This window comes from Protopterus annectens, chromosome 8.part0, assembly GCF_019279795.1.
Source record: "Protopterus annectens isolate FY-2018-M chromosome 8.part0, PAN1.0, whole genome shotgun sequence".
Classification (NCBI taxonomy): domain Eukaryota; kingdom Metazoa; phylum Chordata; order Ceratodontiformes; family Protopteridae; genus Protopterus; species Protopterus annectens.
This window is the reverse complement of record NC_056741.1, coordinates 1,147,815,752-1,147,843,057: the sequence shown is the minus strand read 5'-3', so window position 1 is coordinate 1,147,843,057 and position 27,306 is coordinate 1,147,815,752. Positions and strand designations below refer to the sequence as shown.

Sequence of the window (27,306 nt, the reverse complement as noted above, 5' to 3'; positions counted from 1 at the left end):
CATTAAACTAGTTTAAAACCTCAATGTGGGTGAACACATTTTCTAAGTATTTTCTGTCTACACTGCCCATTACCTTGTGATTGAAGAATGGCAGTAACAGTCCAGCAGCAACTGGACTGATAGGTATGCAGTCCAAGGTATACATGTGCTGCAGACTGGTCAATGTTTAGTAGCATGGCTGGAGGCCAACTGCAGACTGAACTGGTCTCTCTTGCCCTGTAGGGAGATGTCCATTTTTCAGTTGGTGATTAGGTACTTGTGAACAGAGGAAATTGTAGGTTGAAGTGGGTGGTAAAAGTTGTTTGCTGCAACATATATTTGAAATTTGAGCTGCTGTTTGATTCTTTTCTGTTATTGCATTAGTCCATATAAGTCAGTATGCATTCCCTAGAAAGTCTAAATAGAAGCTATTGTGGCAAGTGAGGGTATGTGTGGAAGGCCTTGTAGGTGTAAGGTTAAGCGATGTACCTAGCTGTAGACCCCAAGGGGCCTTTAAATGTTTCCATGTTTCCCAGTGTGAAAACTGAACCCTATACCTTGTCTAGGGTATCTAACTTAACACCAATGCCACTGAAGACTGAACCAGCAGTCTTTTTTGTTTCCATAATTGGTAGCAGTTTTTAATTATTTCTCTGTTTTAGGTTCATCTACTGGTCTGACTGGGGAGAACCAGCCAAAATTGAAAAAGCTGGGATGAATGGAGTTGACAGACAACTTCTGGTGACTACAGATATTCAGTGGCCCAATGGAATTGCATTAGGTATTCAGTTTTATCATGTTGAGCTGTTTACTGTTTTTTGCTGTTAATGCTTTTAAATGCTATTAAGAGTTCAGTGTTTGGCAGTCTTGTTTGCCATCGGGAATTGGTCCCTTGTTCAGGGTAGGTTCATTTTGTGATTTTTGAGTACCTTTGACTTTCACATGTCAAGGCCAATGTCTGCATTCCAAGGATACATTATAAAGGTCTGTATATTCATAATTTACTCCCCCAAGTTTGCTTGACTAAAGCAAGGCACTGTATATTGGAGGATGGGTGGTTCTTTGTTGGGCTCTTAGCAATGATGGGGAGTGTAGTCTAAGCGTTCTTTAGGATGGTGTTTATATTCATGTCAAGGGATCACTCCCACGTAGAGTAAGACATTCAAAACTGCATTGGTTTGGTCGTGCACTAGGGGACCGTTTTTCTACTCATGGTAGGAGTGCTTGCAGCTGATGTCCTTTCATTTGTGCTCAGTTCTACTGATGCAAATTCAGATCTCAAACACTGCCTATACCAGTAGAATTCTACACACCTATAAGTATTCATAGCAAGCTAATTTTTTGCAGCCAAAAGATTAAATTCACAAGTTTATCACTAGTCACACTCATGACACTAGCAAAGCTATAAAAAAGCTGAAGCAGTGCAACAGCTTGCATTTCACAATTTGAGGTTTTCCTCCTCTGCCTAGTTACCTCATGCCTATCAGCACTTTGGCTCTGGCTGTCCAATTTAATCTATGGTGAAAGACTGGCCAAGAATCCTTTTTTGCCCTTGCATCACCTAGAGTGGAAGTGATCTCACAAGCATGCAACAACTCTTGAATCCTGCATCTGCCATGCTCCAGCTTTGACTATTAACAGCTCTAACAAAAGCTCTCAAATTTAGTTGTACTTTACAAGCATTGGATCTGTCATTCCCTAGACAGAGGAAGGCTATGGATTGCTCTGAAAGGCAAATGCTTAACGGGTGGTACAAGCCAGAGTTCTTGGCAGGACTAATCACTGAAGTAGAGTGCCCTCTGTTTTCTAGCTGGCTGTCCAATTTGTAGTGAATAAAGTGGAGAATAGTACTGTAAATTCTGTAATACATTGCAGTGCCTAGTGTGCCTTCTCAATTTTGCTCAAATTTGACGGTCAAAACAAGGATGCAAATGGCTACACCTCCTTTCTAATAGTGTAATTCACGTAATAGAACAAGGTTTAGCATAAATGTGCACTTGAGCAACTAGTATGAAACTGGCATTGACTTGGTAACGTCCTCAAATTTTATGAAGGACAGGACAAAAATGAGATCAGGACACTTGTGTATAGGTGTACTTTCCACCTTTACTGATCAAAGGGCATTCTGCCCAATCAACTGAGTTTTTGTAGGGTTTGTTTAGAATCACATTTTGTGCCAGTTTCAAATGTTTCACATTTTTGTGAAATCAACACACTTCTGCAGCTCTCCAGATTAGGATAGTCTGGGTTTGGGAGATGGCAAGTTGTATTGCCGCTGTGGAATGCAAAGACTGCGCATGAGTATAAATTGATATAGCAAGTTTGTTGGAGATATTGGAGACTTGTAACTGCTTCACTTGTACTGCAAGGCAAGATTACTCTAGTGGGGTGCTGCCACAGTGACTTGTGCCTATATGTTCAAAGGAAACTTGCAGTCTTTGGTAGCTTTGCTTACTTCTGTGGGGCATTGAACTGTCCACTGAAGAAAATCAAAAGGATTCTTGGGGTGACAAACATGGATTTTGGCTCTGGTAGCTACTTCCATTTTTTTATCAAACCCTCACCTTATTGTCCACTTTTCCAGCATACTTCAAAGCCTCAGCATTGCATTCACTGCCTTTAAAATCAATTTTTGTGGAAGAACTTTTAAAATGAGCATTTTTGGTGTTGGAACCCATAGTTAAATGTTTTCAGGTAATGAGTGTCTTAATCTGTTTCCTTTAAATACGATTTTTCCAGGCGCTTGCCATATTTTTTTATAGGCTGTTGTAAAATGTTCTAAACTAGGTGATGCCTAAAAGGTTAGAATGCTGGTTCCATTAGCTGCCATTAAATGGGTGCTGTGTAGTTTAGTGACCAATTCCAGTATATGCTTATTACAGAACACAAACTTGTGGTGTAGAACTGTTTGAATCCTATGAAAGAAAGCAGAGAAACTGCAGTTTACCCCTGATTTTAATGTAAACTGGTTATATTGGTGTATTTGGCTTAGTGTTGCATATTAGCAGCAGTAATGCATTTGCTGCTAGTCACTGCAGTGTTCCCTCCATGGATGTAATCATGTAATTGCGTTTTGCTTTCACAGGATACCCCAGGAAAAGCACTTTTGATGTCTTCCTCCATAAGACAATGGCTGCAGCAATATAGCCTGTTGGTCAAATCATTTAATACTTGCTGCCCTTTGCTTTTCAGGCAACCTGTTGTCTCATGCTAAAAGATGTTGGCCTTCATTCTGTTAGAATGGGCATGGCCTCATTGTGCCTAACCTTAAATCTGCCTCGCTCTAATTTTTGTCCTTGCAGCAATTGCTCTCTATTGTCAAGTGAGAAATGCTACTACTTTGGCACCACTTAAAGCAGTATACCCTACTTGGATTACTAATGCCCACTACTGTGGGCAGCATACGTTTGTGTCTAATGTACTGCTAATAACTTCAGGGGTGCTGTTTTGCAGATCTTAAAATGACTAAATGGAGTTTAGTTGCTCGGATTTGGTCATCTGTCTGACGGTGGCCCCTCTAATTTTGTGAAGGAGGGCTTGTTGACTGACATGTTCTCCAGTTCCCCCAATTTCTATTTTGGCTTAATCCAGATGGATATAAAGCGAAAAATCATTGCAAGCCACAGATCTTTGCCCTAACACTCTGCCTGCATTTTTTTACATCCCTCTTGTGAACCACTAAAGTAGCTTGATTACTTTAAGCATTTGCTTTGTTTTGAGCCCAGATGTGTTATGTAAGTAGATTCCCCTTCCTTAGTGGAAAGTTGCACATCAGGTTTTGCTCCCACTAAGATAATAAAGCTGCTTTTTACATTACTCATCCATCCTACAATCCACTTAAGCCTTTAGATTGGCTATAGGTGTTTCTGATGTAAAAAGACTATTTGGGTGTGGGGAATCTAACAATATTGAACCAGATGCCATTCTGCTGCAGTGAGGTGGCAGCAATGCAGTTTTTAGTGATGGTTCCATACTGAAGTTACATTCTCATGGAGTGACTTGGCACCTGTTATGCTATGTGAAGATTGTACAGTGTAGGATGACTTGGGTCCATTTAGTCAGACTGAAGTGCATAGCTAAGGTACTAGGAAAATGGCTGTAGTATATTCAGAAAATTCCAGGACACTGAGTGGTATGGAGAATGAGGTCTTAGATTTTTGAGGGGTTAGCACTGAAACGCGTGGTTACAAATGCCATTTAAATGCATTTTAGTGCTTCTGGATTAGATGGTCTTTAGGGCTCCTACAGTGAAGTCAGAGCTGCACTAGATTTAATAGTAATACAGCCCTTGACTGGTTGGACCTCCAGAGGTCTTGGGAAGACTCTGTATAAACTTCACACTCCTGATGTGAAGTGCTTAAATGGTAGGTGACCTGTTTTGTTTGGAAACCACCTGTTGGAAGGCGTGCTTCTAGATACTTGGTGTCTGGTAATTGGGTACATATTGGCACTGCTTTACCTTATTTTTGGTAACTGAAGTGCTGTTAAACTGATGCAGCTCTCAGTAAAATACTGAGCAGTCATGATCCCATTTTGTCAAACTTCTCATTTGTAGCTGAAGGGGTGTATAGAGAAGATGTTCGTGTAACACTGCTGCAGTCATTACACTTGGGTTATCCTGCCGTCAGGTGGTTCCCCAGTCCACCTGAGTTCCAAAGTCTTGGTCCGGTGTCTTTCGCTGTCGCCTCCTCCCTGATGTCAGTGTGACAGGGGTATAGAAGATGCAGCCGACGCCATTTTCTTCGGTTTTTCTTGCCGCGCAGTGTCCAAAGCAAAAGCAGTTCACAAGTGCCAGTCCGACTCCTGAGATTTTCATTCCGAATCCAGAACCGAAGTCTCCTACAAAGCTAAGTACCCCGTTGGGGAAACTTTCTTTCTTGCCTCAGACCGATGTCAGTAAAAGTTAACTTTCTTGTGGGAAGCAAATACCTCAAGGATTTCCATTCTTATTGTATCCCCATGCCTAGGCCCAGACCATGATGTCACTGGTTGTCTGTTTTGTGCTAGGTTTAACAAGCGCACTATTAAACGTCTGATTTTGCCCGACATTTATTTTGGCAAAAAATTCAATTATACCATGCTGTCGGAACTTCCGACCGGCATACATATAAAGCGCAAAGACAAGGATAGGCATCCGAGGCCCAAAACAAAGTCTTCTAGGCCAGTTGCCCCTTCTCCGGTTTTCAGCGAGGCGCCTTTGCAGCACCTGACTACCGCATCTGTAGAACCACAGGCTGCCTCTCCATCCCACGTGGAGATGGTTGGGCCTTTGGATGCACAAGTTATTCAGACTACCGAAGCTACTCCTTCAGAGGGATCCGGAGTAGCTGGACAACCTGCAGCTTGAGGGTGTTAAACAAATGCTCAAAATGGCCGAAGACCTAATCAGTTTGATCAGGGGTTCCCATCCCCCACCTGATAAAAAGCCTAGACAGGATGCAGACTCATCCGACCAGGTATCAATCTCTTCAGATTCCTCCTCAGACCTAGGGTACTCCTTACCCCCTTATGAGGATTCTGATGCAGAGGAATCCATTCCATCAGCCTCTCCACCTGAGGACTACTACTTTTGGGGAAACACATACCATGAGGGAGCATTTCCATTGGGAAGGCCAGGATTACTCAGAATCCAAAAAAAGGCTCAAACTTCCTTTTATTACCTCAACACAGACCCCTTGTTATTCCTCCAGTGTTAGATATTGTGGATGATGTGTATACTGAATCTAGCTTGAATCCTGATTATTTACCTCCAGCCCCAGTTAAGCCTGACAGATACTACAGAGTCCCTGACTCGCACAAATTTCTGTATAAAAGCCCTGTTGCTGACCCTGAAACTATTTCTCAGGGACCCAAAGGGGTTAAGACCTCATCAGCAAAGAATCCAGTCCCCTCTGACAGATTCCAGAACATTAGACAGATGGGGGAAGAAAGTATATACGTCTGTTACTTTAACAATGAGGGCCTTAAGTTGCCAGTTTCACACGTTAAAATATCAGTAATTTTTGATCTCAGTTGAAACAAAAAAAATGCTTCCAGATTTAAATCCTCCTAATTTAAAGGAAATGCAGGATTTATTGCATGCAGCTGAACAAGTGGGAAAACGCACTTTGCAATGTGGTTTTGTTTCTTTAGAGGCCTCCTGTAGAGCAGCTGTTACAGGTTCTGTCATTAGAAGACATGCTTGGTTAAAAGAACATACGTTACCAGATCATGTTAAAGCAAAACTATTGGATGCACCTTTGCAGCAGATTGTGTTTGAAGTTTAAGGCAAAAGAGGTATTAAAGAAAATGGACAAGGCAAAATCTATGCAAACAGTGAAGGATTTCTTACAGGTTCAGCCTCCTCAATTTAGCAGAAATTGGCCAAAGAATTGGTCCTTTCCAGTTTCAGACAAACCTCAAATGGGGCAAATACAGACGTCCAAGAGGTAGAGGTCAACCACAAGGTTCTTACAGGCCTTGACAGTGGGGTGCATCAGGCCAGAAAGAAGGGGAAGACTGGCCACAACCTTGTAAGGGAGGAAACCTGGCACTTTTCTATCACAATTGGCATATCACCAAAGACAAATGGGTTCTCAACATTGTATCTCAAGGTTACATGTTCCACTTTCTCACACTGCCAATGTTAAAAGGAATGCCAAACCTGCCACCAAATCAGTGGGCAGAGGCTCAAAAACAAATTACAGCACTCGTGGACATGAGCTATTCAAAAGGTACCACCACAGGAGCAAGGACAAGGATTTTACTAAAGACTTTCTGGTTCCCAGAAAGGACAAAGCCTGGAGGCCCATTCTGGATCTTTCTTCCCTAAACACTTAGCTGGATGTTCTGAAATTCAAAATGATACTACAGCAGCTTCTTCCCATGCTGGGCAAGAAAGCTTTGCTTGTAACCTTGGATCTCAAGGAGGCACACCTGCATGTCCCTAGCAGACAAAACTGCAGAAGATACCTCAGATTCATAGCTGGTTCAATGCACTATCAATTCTCTGCACTGCCCTTTGGCTTATCTACTGCACCCAGGGTCTTCACAAAGTACCTGGCACCAGTAATTGCATTTTGCAGACAAAGGAATTCAAATTTATCTGTACCTGGACGACTGCCTGATTCAAGCAGAGAGCAAGGATATTCTTCTAAAGCATCTGGCGTTTGTAAAAGTTAAGTTGCCTAGGGTACACAATAAACGAAAAGAAATCAAAACTAGTGCCCTCACAAGAGAATATTCCTAGGTGCCAGCTTGAATATAATGGCCCAGATGGCTCACCTCACACCAGACAAGCAAGGACATCTGTCTCAATACTTTCAATTGATGGCAACAAGAACCCAACTCCCTGCAAGAAACATTCTGCAGGCATTTGGTTATATGGCACCTTGCATACAACTAATTCCATATCCCAGGCTGCATATGAGTAAACTACAGTGGTACAGAGTGTCTGGTCTCAACGCTGTCAAAAGTTTGGTAACAGTTATACCACTCATTCCTTGCCTTCAACAGGAGTTTCTATGGTGGGCTCAAGCTCGTCACCTCAACGACAGCCGTTTACTCAACCCACAGCCAGGCAAACACTGACAACAGATGCATCGGATTACGCCTGGGGAGCACACATGGCAGTAAAAATGTATTCAGGGCAAGTGGCCCGCAGAACAAAGACATCTTCACATAAATCAAAAAGAGATGCTAGCTGTACAAAATGCTGTAATAACCTTCAAGGACCTGCTACATCCAGGACAACTACTACTAGACAGAACACTGCAGTTATGTGGTACATAAACAAGCAAGGGGGCACTCACACTGCTGTAAAGTATCAAGTTCATCTGCAAGCACAATTCCTGCCAGGAGAGAAAAACACACTGGCAGACTAAAGCAGGAACATCATGGATCCCCACGAATGGGAATTGAATCCACAAATATTCAGAATGATAACACAGAAATGGTGGTGCCCAGACATAGATCTGTTTGCATCCCCAATGAACTGCCAGCTACAGAAATTCTGCACAAGGACTTGCTATCCACAAGCATGGAAAGTGGATGCCCTCTCAGCTGGAAAAACCTACAAATATGCTTTCCCACCACTGCCTCTCCTTCAAAAGGTACTAGTCAAAGCCAGGCAGGAAGAGCCAGAGATGATCCTGATTGCACCAGACTGGCCACACCAGCACTGGTACCCAGTCTTGAACTTAGCACAAAGACCACTCTGGATTTTGTCTCTAATCCCACATCTGCTGACTCGGCACAACAATCATACTTCACAGCCAGCTAAAGACTTTAAACCTGGCTGCATGGAAGATTACCTAGTCAAGCAAGCAATGCCTCTCCAAAGCTGTTATGGATGTCCTGGAGGCCAGAAGGATGTCCTTCTGGAGGCCAGAAGGCCTAGTACCAGGAAAGCCTATTTGGTTAAATGGAAGTGATTCTGTGCCTGGAACCAGGCTCACAGCCTTGACCCTCTTGTCCCAAATATTCCTCTGATACTACAATATTTAACTGAGATGCTGGATAAAGGCCTCTCCTTTTCATCCAAGATCCACACCTCTGCCATCTCTGCTCATTGCAACACTGATCCACCAATTTTCTCTAATCCTTTGCTAAATCAGTACCTCAGAGGGGCTAAAAACATGACCGCCCCATAGAGCACCTACTCCAACTTGGGACCTGAACTTCGTGTTGGAAAAATTACCTCCTTTTGAGCCAGCTAACGCAGCAGATTTAAAATATTTTGGTAAACTGTTCTACTCCTGGCAATATCAGCACGAAAGTTTCAGAATTACAGGCAGTAATGTCAGTGGAACCTTTCATTTTCCACCAAGACCGGGTATCCTTAAGAACTAACCCTACGTTTATGCCAAAGGTGGTGTAAAGTCTGGCTCTAAACCAAACTATTCACTTGCCAACTTTTTATCCAAATCCACAGAATAAAGGGAAGAGACTATTGCATTCTTTGGACATACACAGGCAGTTACGCTTCTACTTGGACAAAACCAAAGCTCTCAGAAAATCTGAGGAATTATTGGTAGCATATGCTGCAGGAGCACAGGAAAAAGCCATTTCAAAACGGACCATTTCAAAATGGATAGGACACTGTTTCTGCTGTACACACCATGGGAAACCTGTACCCAACAGTATTGGATCTCACTCCACCAGGGCAACAGCTACTTCAACTGCCTAACTCTGAGTACCTAACAAGGACATTTTGGAAGTGGCAACTTGGAGTTCTGTACATACCTTCACGAAGCACTGCCATCTGCCTCTATACTCTAAATCCAGAGCTGGCTTTGCCACTGCAGTGCTGCAGGGCCTTAGTCACCCCTAATGCCTTATAGTACCAGCAACCCTACCTCAGCTCACCCTACTGTGGCTTTGGGATTCTAACAAAGTGTAATGACTGCAGTAGTGTTACACGAACATAGTACAGTTTTGTACCTACCATAAATGTAGATGTTGGTGTATACACTGCTGCAGTCCAGGTTACCCTCCCTCCTTCCCTTCTTACTTGCTGGTACGTACCTGTCTTCTACCCTTTACTACCTACGGGGAGTATTTGCTGGTATCTGAAAATTGTTTGCTTTTCTTGTGTGTTTTTATTAGCAATTGGAATAGCCTACCTTTTTGGGGGTACCTGACAGGGGTACCTGACATCTGGGGCAAGAAACTGAAGAAAATGGCATCGGCTGCATCTTGTATACCCCTGTTGCACTGACGTCAGGGAGGAGACGACAGCAACAGATGCCTGACCAAGACTTTGGAACTCTGGCCAACTGGGGAACCGCCTGACGGCAGGATAACCAAGTGTAATGACTGCAGTAGTGTATACACTCCAACATCTACATTTATGGTAGGTAAAAAACTGTACTTTCTCTATCCTTCATTAGTAAGGTTTTCAAAGGGATTTGACAATTGAGTAATTTCTGCCTTTTGTACTGACTGAGGGGTTGGGTAATGCTGCTAAACCATGTTAAGGGTTTTCTAAAGCTTGCAGTAAGTCGGTACTTGAGTTGGAATTTTTGCTAGAGTACGCTTTGGCTCTTGGATATTGCATTAAGCATTTCATTTTCATTGTGTAGTTTAGCTTTGATGCAAAGATGGTTCAGGGGCTCATGAATGCTTGATTATGCAAAATGTACATCTTGAAAGAGAATAGAATACATCTGCATAAGAGGCTGGCTGTCCCTTTAGCTACCCCTTTGTGTTAGACGTTTGGTAAGTGACTCTCCTGATAAGAATGGGACCAAAAAGACCACCCAAAATTTCAGGTCTGGTCAGTCCTTTCCACTGAAGGAATCTATTTTTACCCCTCCATTGTGTAGGGACATTTTCTTTCACCCCCTCTGATCTGCCCAGAATTATGCAGTATGTCCAGTTAATATTTGCTTTGTCAAATCAAGAAGTCACTAAATGACAAGTTTGACTTTGGATATGCTTGTTCTTTTGGCTTTTCCCAGTTAAGGGTCGCCACAGTGGAACTCCGGTCCACTAATGATTGACAGAGTGCAGAAAATGTTCTCTAAATTTAGGTTTTAGAGCAGTATTTTAAAATCTGGCCAATCTTTGGCCTTTCTCCCTAACTTGGAGGTATGCCCACACCCCTGCTATATGCCAAGGTCACAGTAAGTGAATTGGAATGATTAATTTTAATTTCGGTTCTCTATCCTAAAGATGTGTTGGACTACAAGGGCATAATATAACAAAAGCTCTTTCCAACATAATGCCTCCCATGTCTACCCAGGCTTTAACATGTGTGAAAGCAGTTTTGCACTGCAGTAGGACCTTTTCTCACCTCTGTATAAAGTCTGGGTCCTCAGGCTTGTAACTGGTAACAGTAACACTAATGTGCTGAGGAAAGTTTCCCTTTTAAGCTTTCTTGCCATTGAATTGGGGCAATTTCAAGATTTACTATAAGCTAAGTAAAATGAACCGTTACTACAAGTAGCATGGGCATGCTGTTAGTCTTGCATGTCTCATCAGACTAGCTATTTTCATTGGTGAGACTGGCACTAATTCCATTTGCAGGAGTACTGCTTTGGCCAAGTTTACTGCTATAACTTGCACCACAATCCCAAGAATGTGCTGATTTTAAGCAACTGGGATTTGTATTTGGTAAAACTTTATGGTGGCAGGACACCAGACCTAAATCTTGGCAGTACTGGCAATATGCACACTCTGTTCAGAATCAAAATAGAGGGATTGAAATAATGCTATACGGCAGCATATACAAACAGCAGTGATTTTACTGTACCTTTCATAAAAGGACTATAAGATGTAATAAGGGTGAGCAGATGAGAATATTAAGTGCAGATAGGCCTTGACAACCTTGGAATATTAAGAGTTAATTAAGAGCATGGCCAGGAGCTGCACATAAAGGACTGCTTCAAGTGGAACAAGACTTTGCATGGTGGGATGTGCCAGATAAACATGTCGAGGAATGCTTTTTATGGATACAGTATTTGCTTTGCAATTTGGAGCAAATTCTTGGTTGATTGCAGTAAATAACCAAAAAGAGGTAGCACTGGAGTACACACCAGCATATCACACCTATAATTTCTAACTGGATAAACTTAAGGAATAAAATATTCCTGCTAGAAGTGTCACCCTTCACAAGCAGTATTGCAAAATGTAGGTGATACCGGTCTAACAGCCAACTAGTCATTTAAGCTTTTAATACTGGCTTCACCATCCTGAGGAAAAAGTGGAAATAACATCCCTGATTAGCTGAATCTAGCCAGTGTGAGAGGAGGACTGAATGTACTTCTGAAAGGGCATCTGATTTGTAGGGGAGTATAGAGGTGGTGCAGGCTTGCTCTAGAGTTGTGTATCATTTGTATACGAGGGATGTCTGACTGGGCTAGTGTTGCTATTTCAGTGGAGCCCCAGGGAGCGAAACTACATTACAAAAACACCATGGTCAATGCACAACTGGTAGATACAGGTGTTAAATAGTTTTACTCAGCTTTTTCCACAACTAGTGTGAAATAGCTTGTGCTATCCTAGAGGAACAATCAGTCTATCAGTATGGTTTTGGTGGTAAGATACATGTATGGTGTGGTATATGAAAGGCTATGGCTGTTGCTATGATTGTTCCAAACCACAATGGCAGTGTATTTGGGTGAAATACAAGGAGGAAATGATCAAACTATAGGAAGCTTGAGATGGGTAAAATAGGAGCAGCAGTGAGCTTGAGGTAGAGCAACTAGAATTCCATGAGAACGGATAGTTTGGATGTTAGAATTTTGTAAGGGAAGAGACTTTGGTTGGTCTTAAACATTTTGAATTGTACTGTAAAATTTAAGAAGCATTTGAGTACAGAAAATTGTCTAAACTATTAGCGGCATTTTCTCTGAGTAAACATGGCTGTCAACATGTAGAAAGTTACAGCCGGCTTTAAATGATCCAGTCTGATCCAGTCAGCTGTGATGTAACCAATCAATCTGTGTAATTTCCATGTGTATAGGATAAAACCAAGTTTGGCATGCTTGTCTGGTAACTGACTTAAATTTCAGTACATGTGATAAGTGGATCAGCAATCTATTCAGCTAGGTAAATTGAAACTTGCACCTGCATTAGAATCCTTGGAGAAAGCTCCACTGTATGGGGAAAATTATTCCTTGATCTAGGATTTTGACCATCTTGGGAATCGAGCAGCCAGATACTTCCCTTAGCTTTTCTGTGTAGTTTAGTTGAAGGCTGTACCCAGCAAGTAAATTGTTGGACTGGTAATTGCCGAATGCACTGAAGTTAAAATTTGGCATACCTGTGTTGTAGTCTGCAGTCTTAAATCCCAGGAGCTGTTAGTACACTGCCATCTTTGGTAGAATGTTTGCCTGGATAATTACTGACCTAATTTGCTTTAGGAGCTGTAATGTAAAATTTTGGGATCTGTATCAAACCTCTACCTTTGCTCTAGTTAAACCTGCATCTTTGCTACTTTCTAGTAAGGTGGACACAAGTTCATGAAAAACCAGTAACATTCTAAAATTTGCATCTCCTTGTGAGCTTTTCTGGTGTGCAGGCATAATGTATGTTGTATGCGGTGGTGGACTATAATCCTTGTTTTCTGCTCTTGATCTTCAATTATGTATGATTTGAAGTTTACTTCCTCCATGCTTGTCTTAAGCAATGTCAAGGTCTCAACACTTGTGTCGGGGGAGGTTTCTAAGGTCTCAACACTTGTGTCGGGGGAGGTTTCTAGATGACTAGGAACTGGTCATGGATGTCAGACAATACTGCATTTGGAGAGTGGGGTTTTCATGGAAGCTGATTTTATTTGCATGGTTTGAATCCTTTATTGCAGGCAGAATTTGCTTAATTTCCAGCCTATATTTTAACTTTGCACTTCAATTCGACAGCATACACTGCAAGATTAGTACACTGGTTTTACCTGTGGGCTAGCAACCTGTTTCAGTACAGTAGAACTTCGTGTGTTGCAGTCCTCCACTTGCATCTAAAAAATGCAGCTACTGACCTGTACAAACATCACATACAACCTGCATGTCTAGTTTAAGAGCTCTATGCTTTAAATCCTGTCTTTGTTTTTAGTTTCATGATCATTAAGTGGTAAGCAGTTTATATTGAGCAGATATTTTTGCTCTGCAGACCAGGTGAAAAGACGCCTTTATTGGGTGGACTCTAAGCTGCATATGCTTTCCAGTGTAGACCTGAATGGCCAAGATCGTAGGATCGTGCTGAAGTCTCAAGAGTTCCTTGCTCATCCCTTTGCCCTTTCCATATTTGAGGTAAGACCCTTTTATAATTGTGTAGTTTTTTTATGCAGCTCACCTGATATCTGCCTCCTGTTTCAGAAGTTAGCATTTGATGTTTGACAGCAAGTCTGGTGCACAAAACCCTCAAGTTCAAAAGCTGGTTGTTTAAAACATTGGGTTGGAGCATCATGAATTAACTTTAGGTAATCTGGAGAATGCTTTCACTGCATACTTGACTAGTTTGTCCATGTGATTCTTCTGCTTGAAGTGTGTAGTTTGTAACTGCATCTTATACCTTGGTAGTGACTATTTCATCTTGGGTGCAGTTGAGACCAGCTGGTTGGGGTTGCACTTGTATATTCAGCAGCTAATGACCCGCCTTCTGTTTTGGCCTGTGTTGCTTTACTCTTGGCTGAAAGTCCATGGTGACACCTCACCACTAGTCCAGTAATCAAGAAGCCTCCATCCTCATCACTGGCAGCAATGGGGGATGTACATTGGGAGGTTAACAAGTACAGCATTTCCAGATGTAGCTCTGTATGAAGCACAATTTCCCTTAAGAGCACTCTGGGGGCTGGTTTCTCCATTTTCCCAATAAGACTCCACTGGCGCAGCTATAGAGCTGGGGTCTGAGTGAATAAGCTTATACCCCCAGCACCCCCTGTCCAGTGCTTTGTGCCCCTGCCGAAGTAGCTGACACTTGAGGTTTGATTTACACAACCTGGGAAAGCTGGCACAGGTTTACTGGCTATGCCCCCCTTCTGCCTAGATGTAAGGTAATTACTGCAGCTAGTCTCTGCTCCTCCGCTACTTAAGGGTGTTCAGTCTTGCTGTGTAGGAACACAAATAGTGGCTTGACCAAGAGTAGGGCTGAGTGGCCCACAGTGTCGCCAAATGCAAGTACTCAACTTAAATATCTACCCAGATCAGCCACAATAAAAGGTTTAAATATATTTAGAAAAGTACAAAATGGGTGATGCCAGTAAACTGTACTTAAATAATTCAAATGCATAAAAAGTAAAAAGCAACAGACCACGGCTATAAAGAATGCAAAATAGTTTAATAGAAGTCTGAAGTGGCTTGGCCCGCGAAGGCACTCACCATTCTGTTTGTTGTGGATTAAACTATTTTGCATTCTCTACAGCCGTGGTCTGTTACTTCCTTTACTTTTTATGCATTTAAATATATTTAAATGAACAAGCGAATACTAAATATATTCAGTGGCATCAGTTAAACACCAGGAAATATTTAAAACTTAGAACAGTCTCAAAGAAGCTTCACTAGATTCCTGACAATGCTATAACCCAAACTTAAGAGCAAGGCAGATAATGGGTGTGCTAGTTATCCGGGTCCAATGCAGAATGCCCTCTCACAAAGAAAGATTTCTCTATTTACTCTTTCTAATTACTACTGGGATAACTTGTAGAATAACATTTCTTGTCATCTGACTGCTAGTTCTCAGTCCAAACAATCAAAGCTGGCAGTATTTAGTATCTACCTGTAAAAATATACAGATGAGGGCTTCTCTGATCTCTGGCAGATGCTGGAAGTAACAATTGCATTCCTTCACACTTTAAAAACGAGTAATTCACCCTAAAGACAATATTGTTTCCTAGCACACAGTATCTTTCAGTTTTCAGTATAGCAAGAGACCATCTTTTATGGCCTAACCATAAATGTAATTTTTTCTAAAATTTACTAGACTGAGGTTAACTGCCTGTATCCCAGTTTCCACTGTTAAACTATGTACATTTTAAAGTTCCAATAGTGCATGTGCATTTCTGTTTTCCAGTAGGGCACACTGGCTACATTTTAAACTAGCATTTTGCAAATACCCTTTTCACATGTCTGTACAAAGCAGTTTGATATACACGACAGTAACAGCTTCTTGTATAAATCATTTAGATATTCACCAGTGATGTACAAATGTTAAGTTGTCTATCTCGTTTTCATTCTTGCTGGATGGGTTCGGAGCCGATCCTCTGCTCCGACTCGGCCACTCTAAAAGCTCGAGAGCTAGTTCCACCAGCTCAAGGCTCCCCTATATCCCACAATGCTAGGTGGTAACTCCTCAGACCTCATTTGCTGCTATAGCTATCGAGGTGCTCTTCAACCGGCTCGTCAGGTTAGTTGTTTCTAACTAAACTTTTGTAAAAAAATTAGACCCCTTTAAGTTATTTTTCCTGTATTTAAAACCTTTTTAGGTAGTTTATTACCATCCCCTTCCAAGTTCTCCTCGCTTTTCCAAGAACTTTGAGTTCTTTCCTTAAACTGTTAGGCCTCATCCCTCCCTTCCTAGTAGTTGGGAGTGTCTGGGTTTTTTCTGAGGAAATTAATTTGGTTTATTTTTAATTTAAGGGTAATCTGTGTGTGTGTGTGACTGAGTGATTACTCTACTTTTCTTAGCATGTCTAAGGAATCTAAGGTCTCGGGCTTTAAGAAGTGTGACTCGTACTGTCAGAAGTCTGACAGACTGTCACACTTGTGTATACTGCCTGGGACCTTTGCACCTGCAGGACTCATGTGCTGTTTGCCATGGTTTCAGCCCTAGAGTCCTGCAGGAGCGTAAAAATAAGCTCATTCTAAGGGGCTTATTGAAGCCTTAGGGTCCCCAGACTCAATCCTCTGGGAAACCCTCGAAGCCTCCCAGACCTTCGGCTCCGGTATCTGAGTCGTCTTCTGGGGCTTCGAAGGCTGTTCGAACATCGGCTCCGGTCGGAGACGATTCTCGAACTCTATGTCCCTACTATTTCCTCTGCTCCGGCCGGAGCCGAGGAATAGACCGGTGAGTCGGCTTCGATGAGATTGTCAGAACCGACCTCCAGAAAAAGGTCCTGGTCACCATCTGTCGGCTCCAGCATCACCATTGCTGTCTGAACAGAGCCATAGATCTCACTCCTCTAGGTCGTCGAGACCATCAGATCATGACCTTCAGAGGGTAGTGAGTAGACTTAAGTCCGAGGCACTGGCCCAGATGCTTCAAAGTCCGACTCAACAGTCGAGGGCTAATCCCATCACTCAGAATGTTCCTCCTCTGACTCCTTTGAGTTCGGAGCTGGGGCGGCTCGGACCAGAGACTGTGGTGGTGTCAGAACAGATACCGTTGTCTTTGGTACCATCGTCTGCTCCGATGTCTTTGGAAGAATCTTGTCGCCGGACTTCCCTCGTCTGCTTTGAGGGGGTGAGTGGCATCAGACCCTTGTCTGACCCCGCTCTCCCTCTCGGTGCTTTGGCGCTGGTGAGTTCGGCTCTGACATCGGCCTCGGAGCCATCACTGTTGGTGCCGGGGGAGGTTTTCCGCTTTTCTGAGCGGAGACCTCTGGCTCTGCCTGACAGGGGTGCCTTCGAGGTCATGAGGAGCGTGTTAGAACCTGGTTCAGCTCCACAGTCTGCTCCGTCTGCCCCTCCCTCCATGGTGCCTCCGGTGATTTCTGCTCACTCTCATCGCGGATCGTAGAGCCAGCTCCTCAAGTATCCCCAGTGGGGATCTCCTCTTCTGAGGCCTCTCCTGACCCGGTAGGAGAGCCCCCTAGGAAGAGGCAGTGCAAGAGGAAGCACATTGACTCCTCTGAGTCTGTCACCTCTGACACTGATTTAGAGGATTCTGAAGGTTCCCCTCATTCCCCCTCTGAAGATGTCTCCTTTGCAGACATCCTCGAAATCTTAGAGGGGGAATTGGCCAGCCCTCAACCCTTCAGAGGATGAATCTGTGTATCTTGAGGCGTTTGGCTCTCGCCCTTCCACCTCCTGGGTGTGTCCTCCCTTTGACCCCCTAATGCAAGTGGTGGCAAAAGGCCTGGACGGCTCCTGACTCAGTGGAACCCACCCCCAGGAGACCATCAATTTATCACTGCCTCCAAGGACAAAATTTTTAACCAAAGGCATCTCTGATGCTATGGTGGTGGCTGCGGCCACCAAGAAGGAGTTGGCTGATCCTTCGGTGCCTGTTCATCCTCCTAACAAGGAGTCTAGGACTATGGACAGGTACAGGAAGCGGATGTTCTCGTCTGCGACCTTTACTATGCGCTTGCTGAATTACCTGTGTCATTTCACTCTTCTTCAGAGGGATTTGCTCAAGGAAGCGAGCGAGATGTTAAAGGACCCAACAGCTGCGGGTTTTCAGGACAGGATGAACTCTCAGCTGGCGACCCTTAATTCTATAACTCCTAATGTGCCTCCTTTCATATGTGGCGGATGGAGCAAGTAGAGCGGCAGGTACAGGTGTGGCCTTGCGTCGGCATGCCTGGATGCAGCTGTAACTTTGCGGACCCTTTCAAGGTGTCCTTCACTAACTCCCCTTTTGATGGATCATTCCTCTTTGGTCCTCAAGTGAAGGAAACCCTGACTAGGTGCGAGACTGATGGCAAAACTGAGTCCGTTTTTCTACTGCTAGGCCTTGCCCCAAAGGCCAGAAGGGGGGAAAGATGTGGTTCCGCAAACATCCACAAGGAGCTTTGCCTGACGCACAGTCCCCCCCCCCTAGAGGCAGAGGGGGAACAATAGTAACAGACGCTGTCCTAGAGGCAGAGGGGGCCTGCAGAATCAGTGCAGTCTAATCCTTCTCGGACAAGCCCTTTCAGCATCCCTGAGGTGTTGCCAGACTGCCCACCTTCGGAGGCAGTTGGGGGAAGGTTATCTCTGTACCCAGAAGCCTGGCTTTCCCTTACTCAAGACAAATGGGTACAGTCTATCATTTCCGAAGGCTACAAAATCCCTTTCCTTCGCATCCCAAAGTCTGGAAAATCCCTTCCAGACGTTTCACCTTGTCAAAGGGAACAAGCAGCATTGGAAATTTCAAAGCTGCTAGCAAAAAGAGCTATTTAACCAGTTACAGCAGACAAACAAGGATCCGGAATCTACTCCAAATTCTTTTTGGTTCCAAAGAAAACAGGGGACTGGAGACCTATTTTGGAAATCAGCAACTTGAACAAGTTTGACAAAAAATTTCAGATGGTCAACGCTGCAGTCCATTCTGCCCCTTTTGGGACAGGACAACTGGATGTGCTCTATAGATCTCCAGGACGCGTACTATCACGTCAGGATGAACAGATGCTCCAGGAGATTTCTCCACTTCAGGCTGGGAACCAGTCATTTCCAGTTCAGGGCCCTACCCTTTGGTCTCACTACAGCCCCCAGAGTGTTTACCAAATGCATGGCAGTGGTCGCCTCTCAGCTGAGACAACAAGGATTCCAGGTGTTTCCATGTTTAGACTGGCTCCTAACAGCCCCCACCAAGCATCTTCTCCTTGCCAGAGACTACACCTTATGCACCAGTCAAACACTGGGCATTTCAATAAATTACGAAAAGTCTGTTGTCACCTTGTCATGTTACCTTCATAGGCGCAAATATAGACAGTCTCCATGTCAGCCAGACTCTGAGCAGAGAATAGCAGACATATACAGACAAGTCTCTTATCTTGCAGAGCAACCAAGTCAGTCAGACTATTCCTGAAGGTTTTAGGGATAATGGCGGCGGCCATCCCTCTCCTACCATTAGCTTGCTTCCATATGAGAATCTTACAATGGATGCTCTTCACACAATGGTCCTTCCAACGACTTCCAATGTCCCATTCTATTCGGATAACACAATCGTGCAAGAATCATCTCTCTTGGTGGATCACATCTCCTCGGCTCTTCCTAGGGAGACCCTTTGTTCCTCCCCCTCCAGTTGCTACATTGACAACGGACGCCTCCCTGATCGGGTGGGGGGGGGCATTACCAGGGCAGGACAGTCCAAGGCATGTGGCAGCCTTTTGAGTGCCACTTGCACATATGTCCTAGAGATGAGCAGTGCTTCTAGCGTTGCAAGCCTTACAAGACTCTCTTCCCAAGGGAACTATAGCAATTCAGACAGACAATATGTCTGTAGTGTGGTACATCAACAAACAAGGCGGAACCAGATCTTGCCCCCTATGTCGAGAGGCACTCAGACTGTGGCAATGGGAGATTTCTTCTCAGCGGTTTGTTAGCAACACACATTCCTGGGAAGTCCAATGTGATTGCAGACAAATTGAGCAGAGCTATTCTCATGCATCACGAGTGGTCTCTGAAAAATTCAGTGTTGGAGAAAGTCTTTCAAAAGTGGGGCCGGCCTTGCTGCGACCTTTTTGCTACTCCCCAAAACAGCAAGTGCGACTATTTCTTTGCCCTCTTTCCCCAACCAGGCCATCCCAGCAGAGACGCTGTAGTCCACGATTGGCCCCGGGGAATTCTGTATGCCTTTCCTCCCTTCCCACTGATATCTCAACTAATTCAGAAAGCCATCGCTCTGAAAGCTTCCATGATCCTCATTGCCCCTTACTGGCCTCTACAGATTTGGTTCCCATTTCTTCACTTATCTGTTGGAGCACCCTTGGCATCTGGACCCAGTTCCAGACCTCTTGACCCATCAGTCGGGTCAGTTGCACCACTCCCTTCTCTGAACCTCACAGCGTGGTTTCTCCAATTCCAACTCTAGCCAGGCTTCCTTTAATATCTCACTCGGTTCGAGATATTTTGATAGCCTCTCATAAATCTTCCACTCTGAGGATTTATCATAGTAAGTGGAAACGTTTTTCCTGTTGGGCATAGTCAAAGGATATAGATCCTTTCACTGCCTGCATTCAATCTGTTTTGGACTTTAGCTGAACTTTTCCACTCAGGTTCGTCTCAGTCTACCATCAAAGTTCAGTTGGCAGCTATATCTAACTTTCACATTGGAGTCTGAGTCTTCCATTATGTGTCTCAAACTCTGCAAAGCCTTTTTAAAATGAGTTTTTCTCCTCAAACCACCTATTAAGGATCCTCCTCCTCTATGGGATCTCAACTTGGTTCTAGTGTCCTTAATTCTTCCCCCCTTTGAACCTGCAGCTTCATGTTCAATGAAGTTACTATCTTGGAAAAAGCTCTTTAGTAGCTATCACTTCAGCTAGAAGAGTCTCAACTCCATGCTCTCTATCTTTTGTTTCATAAGGATAGGGTGTCCTTGCGTACTAACCCGTCCTTTTTGCCTAAGGTAGCTTCACTGGCAAATTTGAATCAAACCATTGATCTTCCTGTGTTCTTCCCTAATTATTAGAACAGGTCAGAACAAAAATTACATTGCTTAGACGTTTATCGCCAACTTGGGTACTATTTAGACAGGACCAAGCAATTCAGGAAGTCTGATCAACTGTTTCTTATGCAGAAGGTAGAATGGGCCTTCCAGTTTCTAAAGTATCTCTCTCTAGATGGCTTACTTCGTTGATTACCCTTGTGTATGAGATCAGACATAAACAGTTGCCATCCAAACCCAGGGCTCATTCAACTAGAGCTTTAGCCACTTCTATAGCTTTCCAAGATAGGCTGCCTATTGATTCGATTTGTTCTGCAGCTACTTGGGCTTCTCCCCATACCTTCATTTCTCATAAGTTGGACTTGGCCTCTAGGGACCGAGCCAACTTTGGTTCCACTGTACTCAAGAGTCTGTTCCGATAGGCCACCCGGGACAAGGTGCTAGGGACGCGGTCCCATCCAGCAAGAATGAAGGCGAGATAGACAACTTAACATTTAGAAGTTATGTACCTACCATAACGTTCCATGTTAGTTGTCTTCTCGCCTTCTTTCTTGCGTCCCACCCTCCTTCCCCCCCCCCCCTAGCCTGGACAGACCTAGAGTAGTTTGTTTTGTGACCTTTCTATCTTTTCCCCACGTCCCACCTCTATATATTTTTCCTCTAAGTTAGGACACCTCAGTCAGCTTATAGAGGTGGGTTATCCTGTTCCTTTTTTGGAATTTCCTTGCTGGGCTTAGCTTTCAAACGAGATCTGAGTTGTTACCGCCTAGCATTGTGGGATATAGGGGAGCCTAGAGCCGGTGGAACAAGCTCTCGAGCTTTTAGAGTAGCAGAGTCTGAGCCGAGGATCGGCTCCGAACCCATCCAGCAAGAAAGAAGGCGAGAAGACAACTAACATGGAACGTTATGGTAGGTACATAACTTCTAATTACTATCTGGGCTTATGGTCTCCTTTCGTCACGCACTAGAAAGCATTCTAGACAGCTGCAAAGCAGAAAACCTGGTAGTTTAATACCAATTGCCGCTTGTCTGTGCATGGAGCCATTGTCAACTAAAGACTACTACTTAGGCTACTAAGCCTGGTATGCCTAACTTCTGTCCCTTGGCCTGAGATGTCTGTTGCACAGACTTGCGTCTTGACCCATGAGAGCATAAGGAAGCATATGGCTTAAGATCTGAATTTTGGATTTTTGCTTTCTACTTCTACCTTCTAATAGATGCTGTCCTTGTGTTCTAAAATGTGAATGGTTTTAAAGTCTCAGGGGTTTCCCATGTAACATTAGCAATTCTTGCCTATTAAGTGCTTACAAAACAAAATGTAAAAATGTGTTTTTTCACTGCACCATTGTAGAGGTTTTACTTTTGAAATACCAAGCTTCAACTATGTCCTGATGTGCTATCACAGCAGCCGTAAATGTTTGTAGGGGTTGTATTTGCACATAGCTGTGGGCTGCTTTACCCCTACATTTCATTATCAAAATATGCTAATGTTGGGACTAAAACTGCAGCTTTTTTCTGTAGTTGAAGGCTTGATGCTAGATTCCATGGTTGGGGGCATGGTAGCAGTTGGTTGTCCAAGCTTTGAATTTGTTTCCCCTTAAACTGCCTGTTCTGGACATTCCTGCTGCCTCTACAGAGCCCTCGTGTGCAGTTATGTCAAAGCAACTTATAGTGTTGAGTAGTAATTTTCCAATGAGCCTTGTTTGACGTATTGGCCTTTTGGATGGCGCTCTTGTTGGATCTCAGACTTGTACACAAATTTACCAGCTTAGTTATTCCAGGTGTTAATGACGCTAGTCTCTGATCTGTTGCAGGTTTAACATAACCTGCAGGGTTGCCATATTACCGGTGAGCAGTGGCAGCTGGTGACTTTAAAGGGGGGCTGCAGGAGAGAGATAAATGGGTGGGGCCAATGGGGAGGAGTGTCCAACTAGAAAGGGGTGGGGCTGTGCTCAAACCCAGAACAGCTGGAACTTTAAATACGCTGCCCTGGGTGCCAAACAGTCATTACAAAAGTCCAATCAAGACTAAATGAAGTGTAGAAGAAAACTATTTCAATGCATTGGCTACATAGCAACTTTATATCTAGATGGAAACGCAGGTTGAGGCATGAAAAAATATTTTAAATACATTACTGGAATGCCAGTCAATCAAGTATATAAAACAAAAGCAGCACCCAACCCACTTGCACTGCAGTTCTAATTTATATTCAGCTTTATAAAATTACCAAGTAACATGCATGAAAAAAAAATTTAAATACATTACTGGAATGCCCGTCAAAATCAAGTATATAAAACAAAAGCAGCACTCGACTCAATCCACTTCTTGCACTGCAGTTCTAATTTATATTCAGCTTTATAAAATTACCAAGTAACATGCTGAAAGTAGCAATCTGATACGCCCCTTGTAAAAGTGTATCCAAAATGACCTGCTGCCTGACAACTACTTGTTTCATGGGGAAGAAGAGATCAAAGTGAAAAAATGAACAGCAAACAAATTCTTATGATAAATTGCTTAAAGGATTACTGCACAAGTTATGGACCACACGATTGGCATTCTGTTTAGTTTACGGGTAAAGCCTGCAAAGATGACTGCAAGTCTCCAATAGATTTAATGAGCTTCTGAAAATACTGTAATCCTGTCCTTTATTACAAATACTGTTATGCATTTAAATACCAAAGGCTTGTGCGTTAGCTAGTTATGTAAATATTCTCTGCATGGCAACTATTCTCTGCATGGCAACAACGAAAAGACTTTCAATGCTGGTACATCTTTGTAAGATGCAAGTAAGCTTTAAGCGTGCTGTTAATCTGACTAGCTTACCTAATGGTCATTAAAGCCATTGCTACTTAAACAGGGCACTGCAACAGCATGCATTTTCTGAATAATAAGCATAAATCTACAGTGTAAAAAATGACAAAACCAGAACATTCTGCTAAATTAAGTCAGATGAAAAGCCACGGTCGTACTTGTGGTCTTCCTGGGATGGGGGAATACTCTGCACACTTGCACTGCATAACTGCTCCTTGCCTTCCTTGGACACATCCAGAACCACTACAATGGGGAGTGGGGTGCAACAAGTATGTCACAATTTGTAATGTCTTCGGCTGACTGATGGCTCTGACACTTGTACCTCTCAACCTCTGAGCAAGAAATCTGGACAAAGCCATACAGAAAAGTGGGACACAGGCCCAAAAAGGACACATTTTAAATATTGCTCTAAACTTAGAAAGATAATAAAACAGTAGTAGGTCTTGCATTAGTATGAATTTTCTTAAAGGTATGAAATCTGAAACTCAAATGTTTGCCATTATTTTCTAACTTCAGTCTTTAATTTGCCCCAATTTTACAAAAAACAGACCACAAATGTGATGCAAAAATATAAAATTGCCACAATACAGCTGGGAACCTGTCAAAGTAGGGACACCTGTTTAATAACACTTAACTTGAGCAGCTAACAAAATAAGAGCATCTACATGCATTTGTGAAATAAAAGTAATCTAACTGATCATTACAGTTGTATAGAATTGTAAACCCTCCACATTTTCTTCCAAAATTGCCATTTTGAGGAGAGATTATTAGGGGGAGAGCAACATTTTGAGAGGTTTGGGTATTCCTAATTCTGTAAAGTGACTTGCATGTACCTCTCAACCTCTTAATGCAGGAAATCTGGACAAGGCCAAATATATTGGGGGGAACATACAAACAGTACTAATGTCTTTTGTATAAACTTAAGATGGTTGATAGAATAACAGGTCTTGCTTTAGCATGCATTTTTCTGAAGGTTATGACGTCAAACTTTTGACTTCATTCCTAAATGATTTGCTAGAAAACCACAAATTTGAGGATCAAACCAAAAATAAGAAGCAAATATCTATTCTGCAGTCTGGACAGTTTGAGAGGTATAGTTCAGCCGGGGCTGTCTTGAGTTTGCTGCCCTCCCCCCTCAAAATCATGGTCTAATGGAGCCTCCCCCTGCAGCCATTCTAATGTCCCATTCCTTGGTTATTTTGCCCCATTTACCATAAACACTAAAATGTGCATACTGCTTTACTTCTATGATTTGGATTTCATTTGAAAGTTTTAGTTTGCATTTTACAGCACAAACTAATAGATCTGCTAAATAAAGCAATGCACTTTCACAATGAAAATAGACTTTGCATTAAAACTTCTCTGCCCTTGAAACTCATTCATTGAAACTGCATTGAAACCCACATTCAAAGAAAATACATTTTGCCAGTGGCAGATAAAATCAACTTTGGGCTGTTTTCAAATCATAGGTCCCTTGAACACTAAACACACATGCTCTTTGCACCCTGATTTGTATTAAATTATATTCCTTGTACAATACAGTATAGTTGAGTGCATTTTAAATTTTGTTTTGAATGCATGCACCAGTGACAAAACTGCCCAATTCAGAACATTTCCATCATAAGTCTACTCAAACTTCAGTCCACCAGCATCAGTAAATATGCACAATCTCTGAAGAAGTCCTCTAAATTCCACATTAAAGAAATCTGTAACTAATGAAGTTGCTGCTAGTAAACAACTTTGTCATTGTTTCATCTAAAGTGCCTGTTGCCTTTGAGGAATAAATTGCCTATTGCATTAAAAAAAATAAGCTAGTAATATCACAATAGGGAATGGATGGCAAACTGATAACTAGTTCATAGTTACTAGGTATCTTCACCCAAATGGACTGCAGCATCCACCCCCTTTACAACACAGTACAGTATCAGCAATGCATCTACCTACTGTGGGAGTAGAACCCACAGCCTTCTGCACCAAAAGCAATTACACTACCTGTTCTGCTATTAACAATGAAAGCAGACTAAGCAGCACTAAACTTTTGTTCTCTTGCAGCTCTCAGCTCCTTGTAAAATCTACTTTACACTCAGCTGCATCTCTGAACTTTGCAGCACAATCTGGAAAAAGCTGAAATGTATTGGGGGGGGGGGGGGGGGACAAGCCAAAAGACACATTTTAAACCTTGCTTGTATAACACAGTTGCTAGAATAAAATGCTGTTAACACCATACATTGCACTGCTAAGTCTTGAACCCAGTCCTGAATCTGTGCAAGGCTAATGGCCGAGTTTCCTCCTCGGCAGCAGTTAAATCCAGTCTTCACCTCCTCGTCAGTAGTCTGAAGTCATGCAAGGCTAATGGCTAGTTTCTGTTCTTGTGGCACGCGAGAGTAGGCTGGAGGCTCCAGCCTGTGAGTGATGCAGTCCAGTGGTTGTCCACCCCTGCAGGTGAGCATGCCATTTGCTGCCAATCGTTTTGAATATACAAACACATTACATCTTTTGTTTCATATGTTTATCTTGGTATGTTAATATGTTAAATGGAGTTTTTGAAAATGGTGATTTCAAAGCTGAACAGATGAACTCTGGATGTAGTGTGACTGGGGGAGGCATGTATATAGTTCTAGGCACTTTGTTTCCCATAAATATGGGAGTGGTCTATCAAATAGCATGAAATCAGTTCCTCCATTGATTCATACTAATTTGGGTGAATTTAGCTTACACTTGGTTTTGATTAGTGCTGTTTTTATGGTGAGGCCTGTATCTTTGGAGGTGTAAGATTTTCAGGGGATGTCCAAGAAGGGCTAATGGTACTGTAATTGGTATTTTATAAATTAGATCAGATTAAATTGGTGGTCCTTTTTTGGAAGGAGGAAAGGGATCTTTGTACCCCATCTTTTGTATGGGAATGCTAATTTGTCTGAAGTTCTCACTTTGGCCACAGAAAACATTTGGTTTGGAAGAATCACTTAACACTGGTCATGGAGGAGAAGCCGTCTAAATGTCTGAAATATGCACTCAACATGAGCTGCTTTACTGGTGCTGGCAGTTTTAATCATAATTATTGAAATGATTCTCTAATACACGTATTGGACTTTTAATTCATTTTTCAGACCAGCTTTAGTGCAAATACAGGGCTGACTTGGTTTCTTGAGTGTTCCAAACTCAACACTTGGTCACTCATTTAGGACAGCCTCTGGTCTTGCTGATTCACTGAGCAGCATTTACATTTGTATGAGGAGGTATTTTGTTGTGCCATATCTAGTAATTTTGTATGTGGATGACTCCAATAAGACTGATTTTTATTCAAATGGTTTTAAATGTCTCCTGTTCAGGTACCTACTAATTTTGATAACCTTGTCCAGCTGCTCTTTGAACTTTCTAAGATCCTGCAGAAATTGAAGACCCAGTTAGCAGTTTACTTCCTAGCAGATCTGACTCATTCTTGTGCATTTTTCAAAATGGGAAGACTTTCATATCCTTATCAAATGAGCGCTCTTGCAGTGTCTCTGTCTACCATTTGGTACAAGTAAAGGAGCATGAAAGCATGATGAACCACACTTGGCAGTGTTTGTACTCTTGTATAGCTAATCTGAGTGCGAGATTATTCAGGCACATTAGTCAAATGCTGTACAAATAGTAGGAAGTTCAAAGTATTTGGAAGTCTCCCCATGATTTACTCCATCCTGCATATGTTCTATGGGATCTTTGGAGATTGTTGATGTAGACTGGTTCAAGGGTACTTGGACACTGACAAGCTGTTTAACTATTCAGAGCAGTGTGTCTGGAATTGAT

General features: G+C 42.8%; 1 protein-coding gene across 2 annotated transcripts in view; it reads left to right on the top strand.

Annotated features, from left to right (window-relative positions):
* Window positions 1–27,306, top strand: part of VLDLR (very low density lipoprotein receptor) — a 348,579-nt gene that overhangs the window by 235,303 nt on the left and 85,970 nt on the right. For both annotated transcript variants that reach the window (XM_044080659.1, XM_044080658.1), the window contains exons 12-13: window positions 642–760; window positions 13,567–13,706. In XM_044080659.1, coding sequence (XP_043936594.1) covers window positions 642–760; window positions 13,567–13,706 — 259 coding nt within the window. The remainder of the gene's footprint in view (window positions 1–641; window positions 761–13,566; window positions 13,707–27,306) is intronic.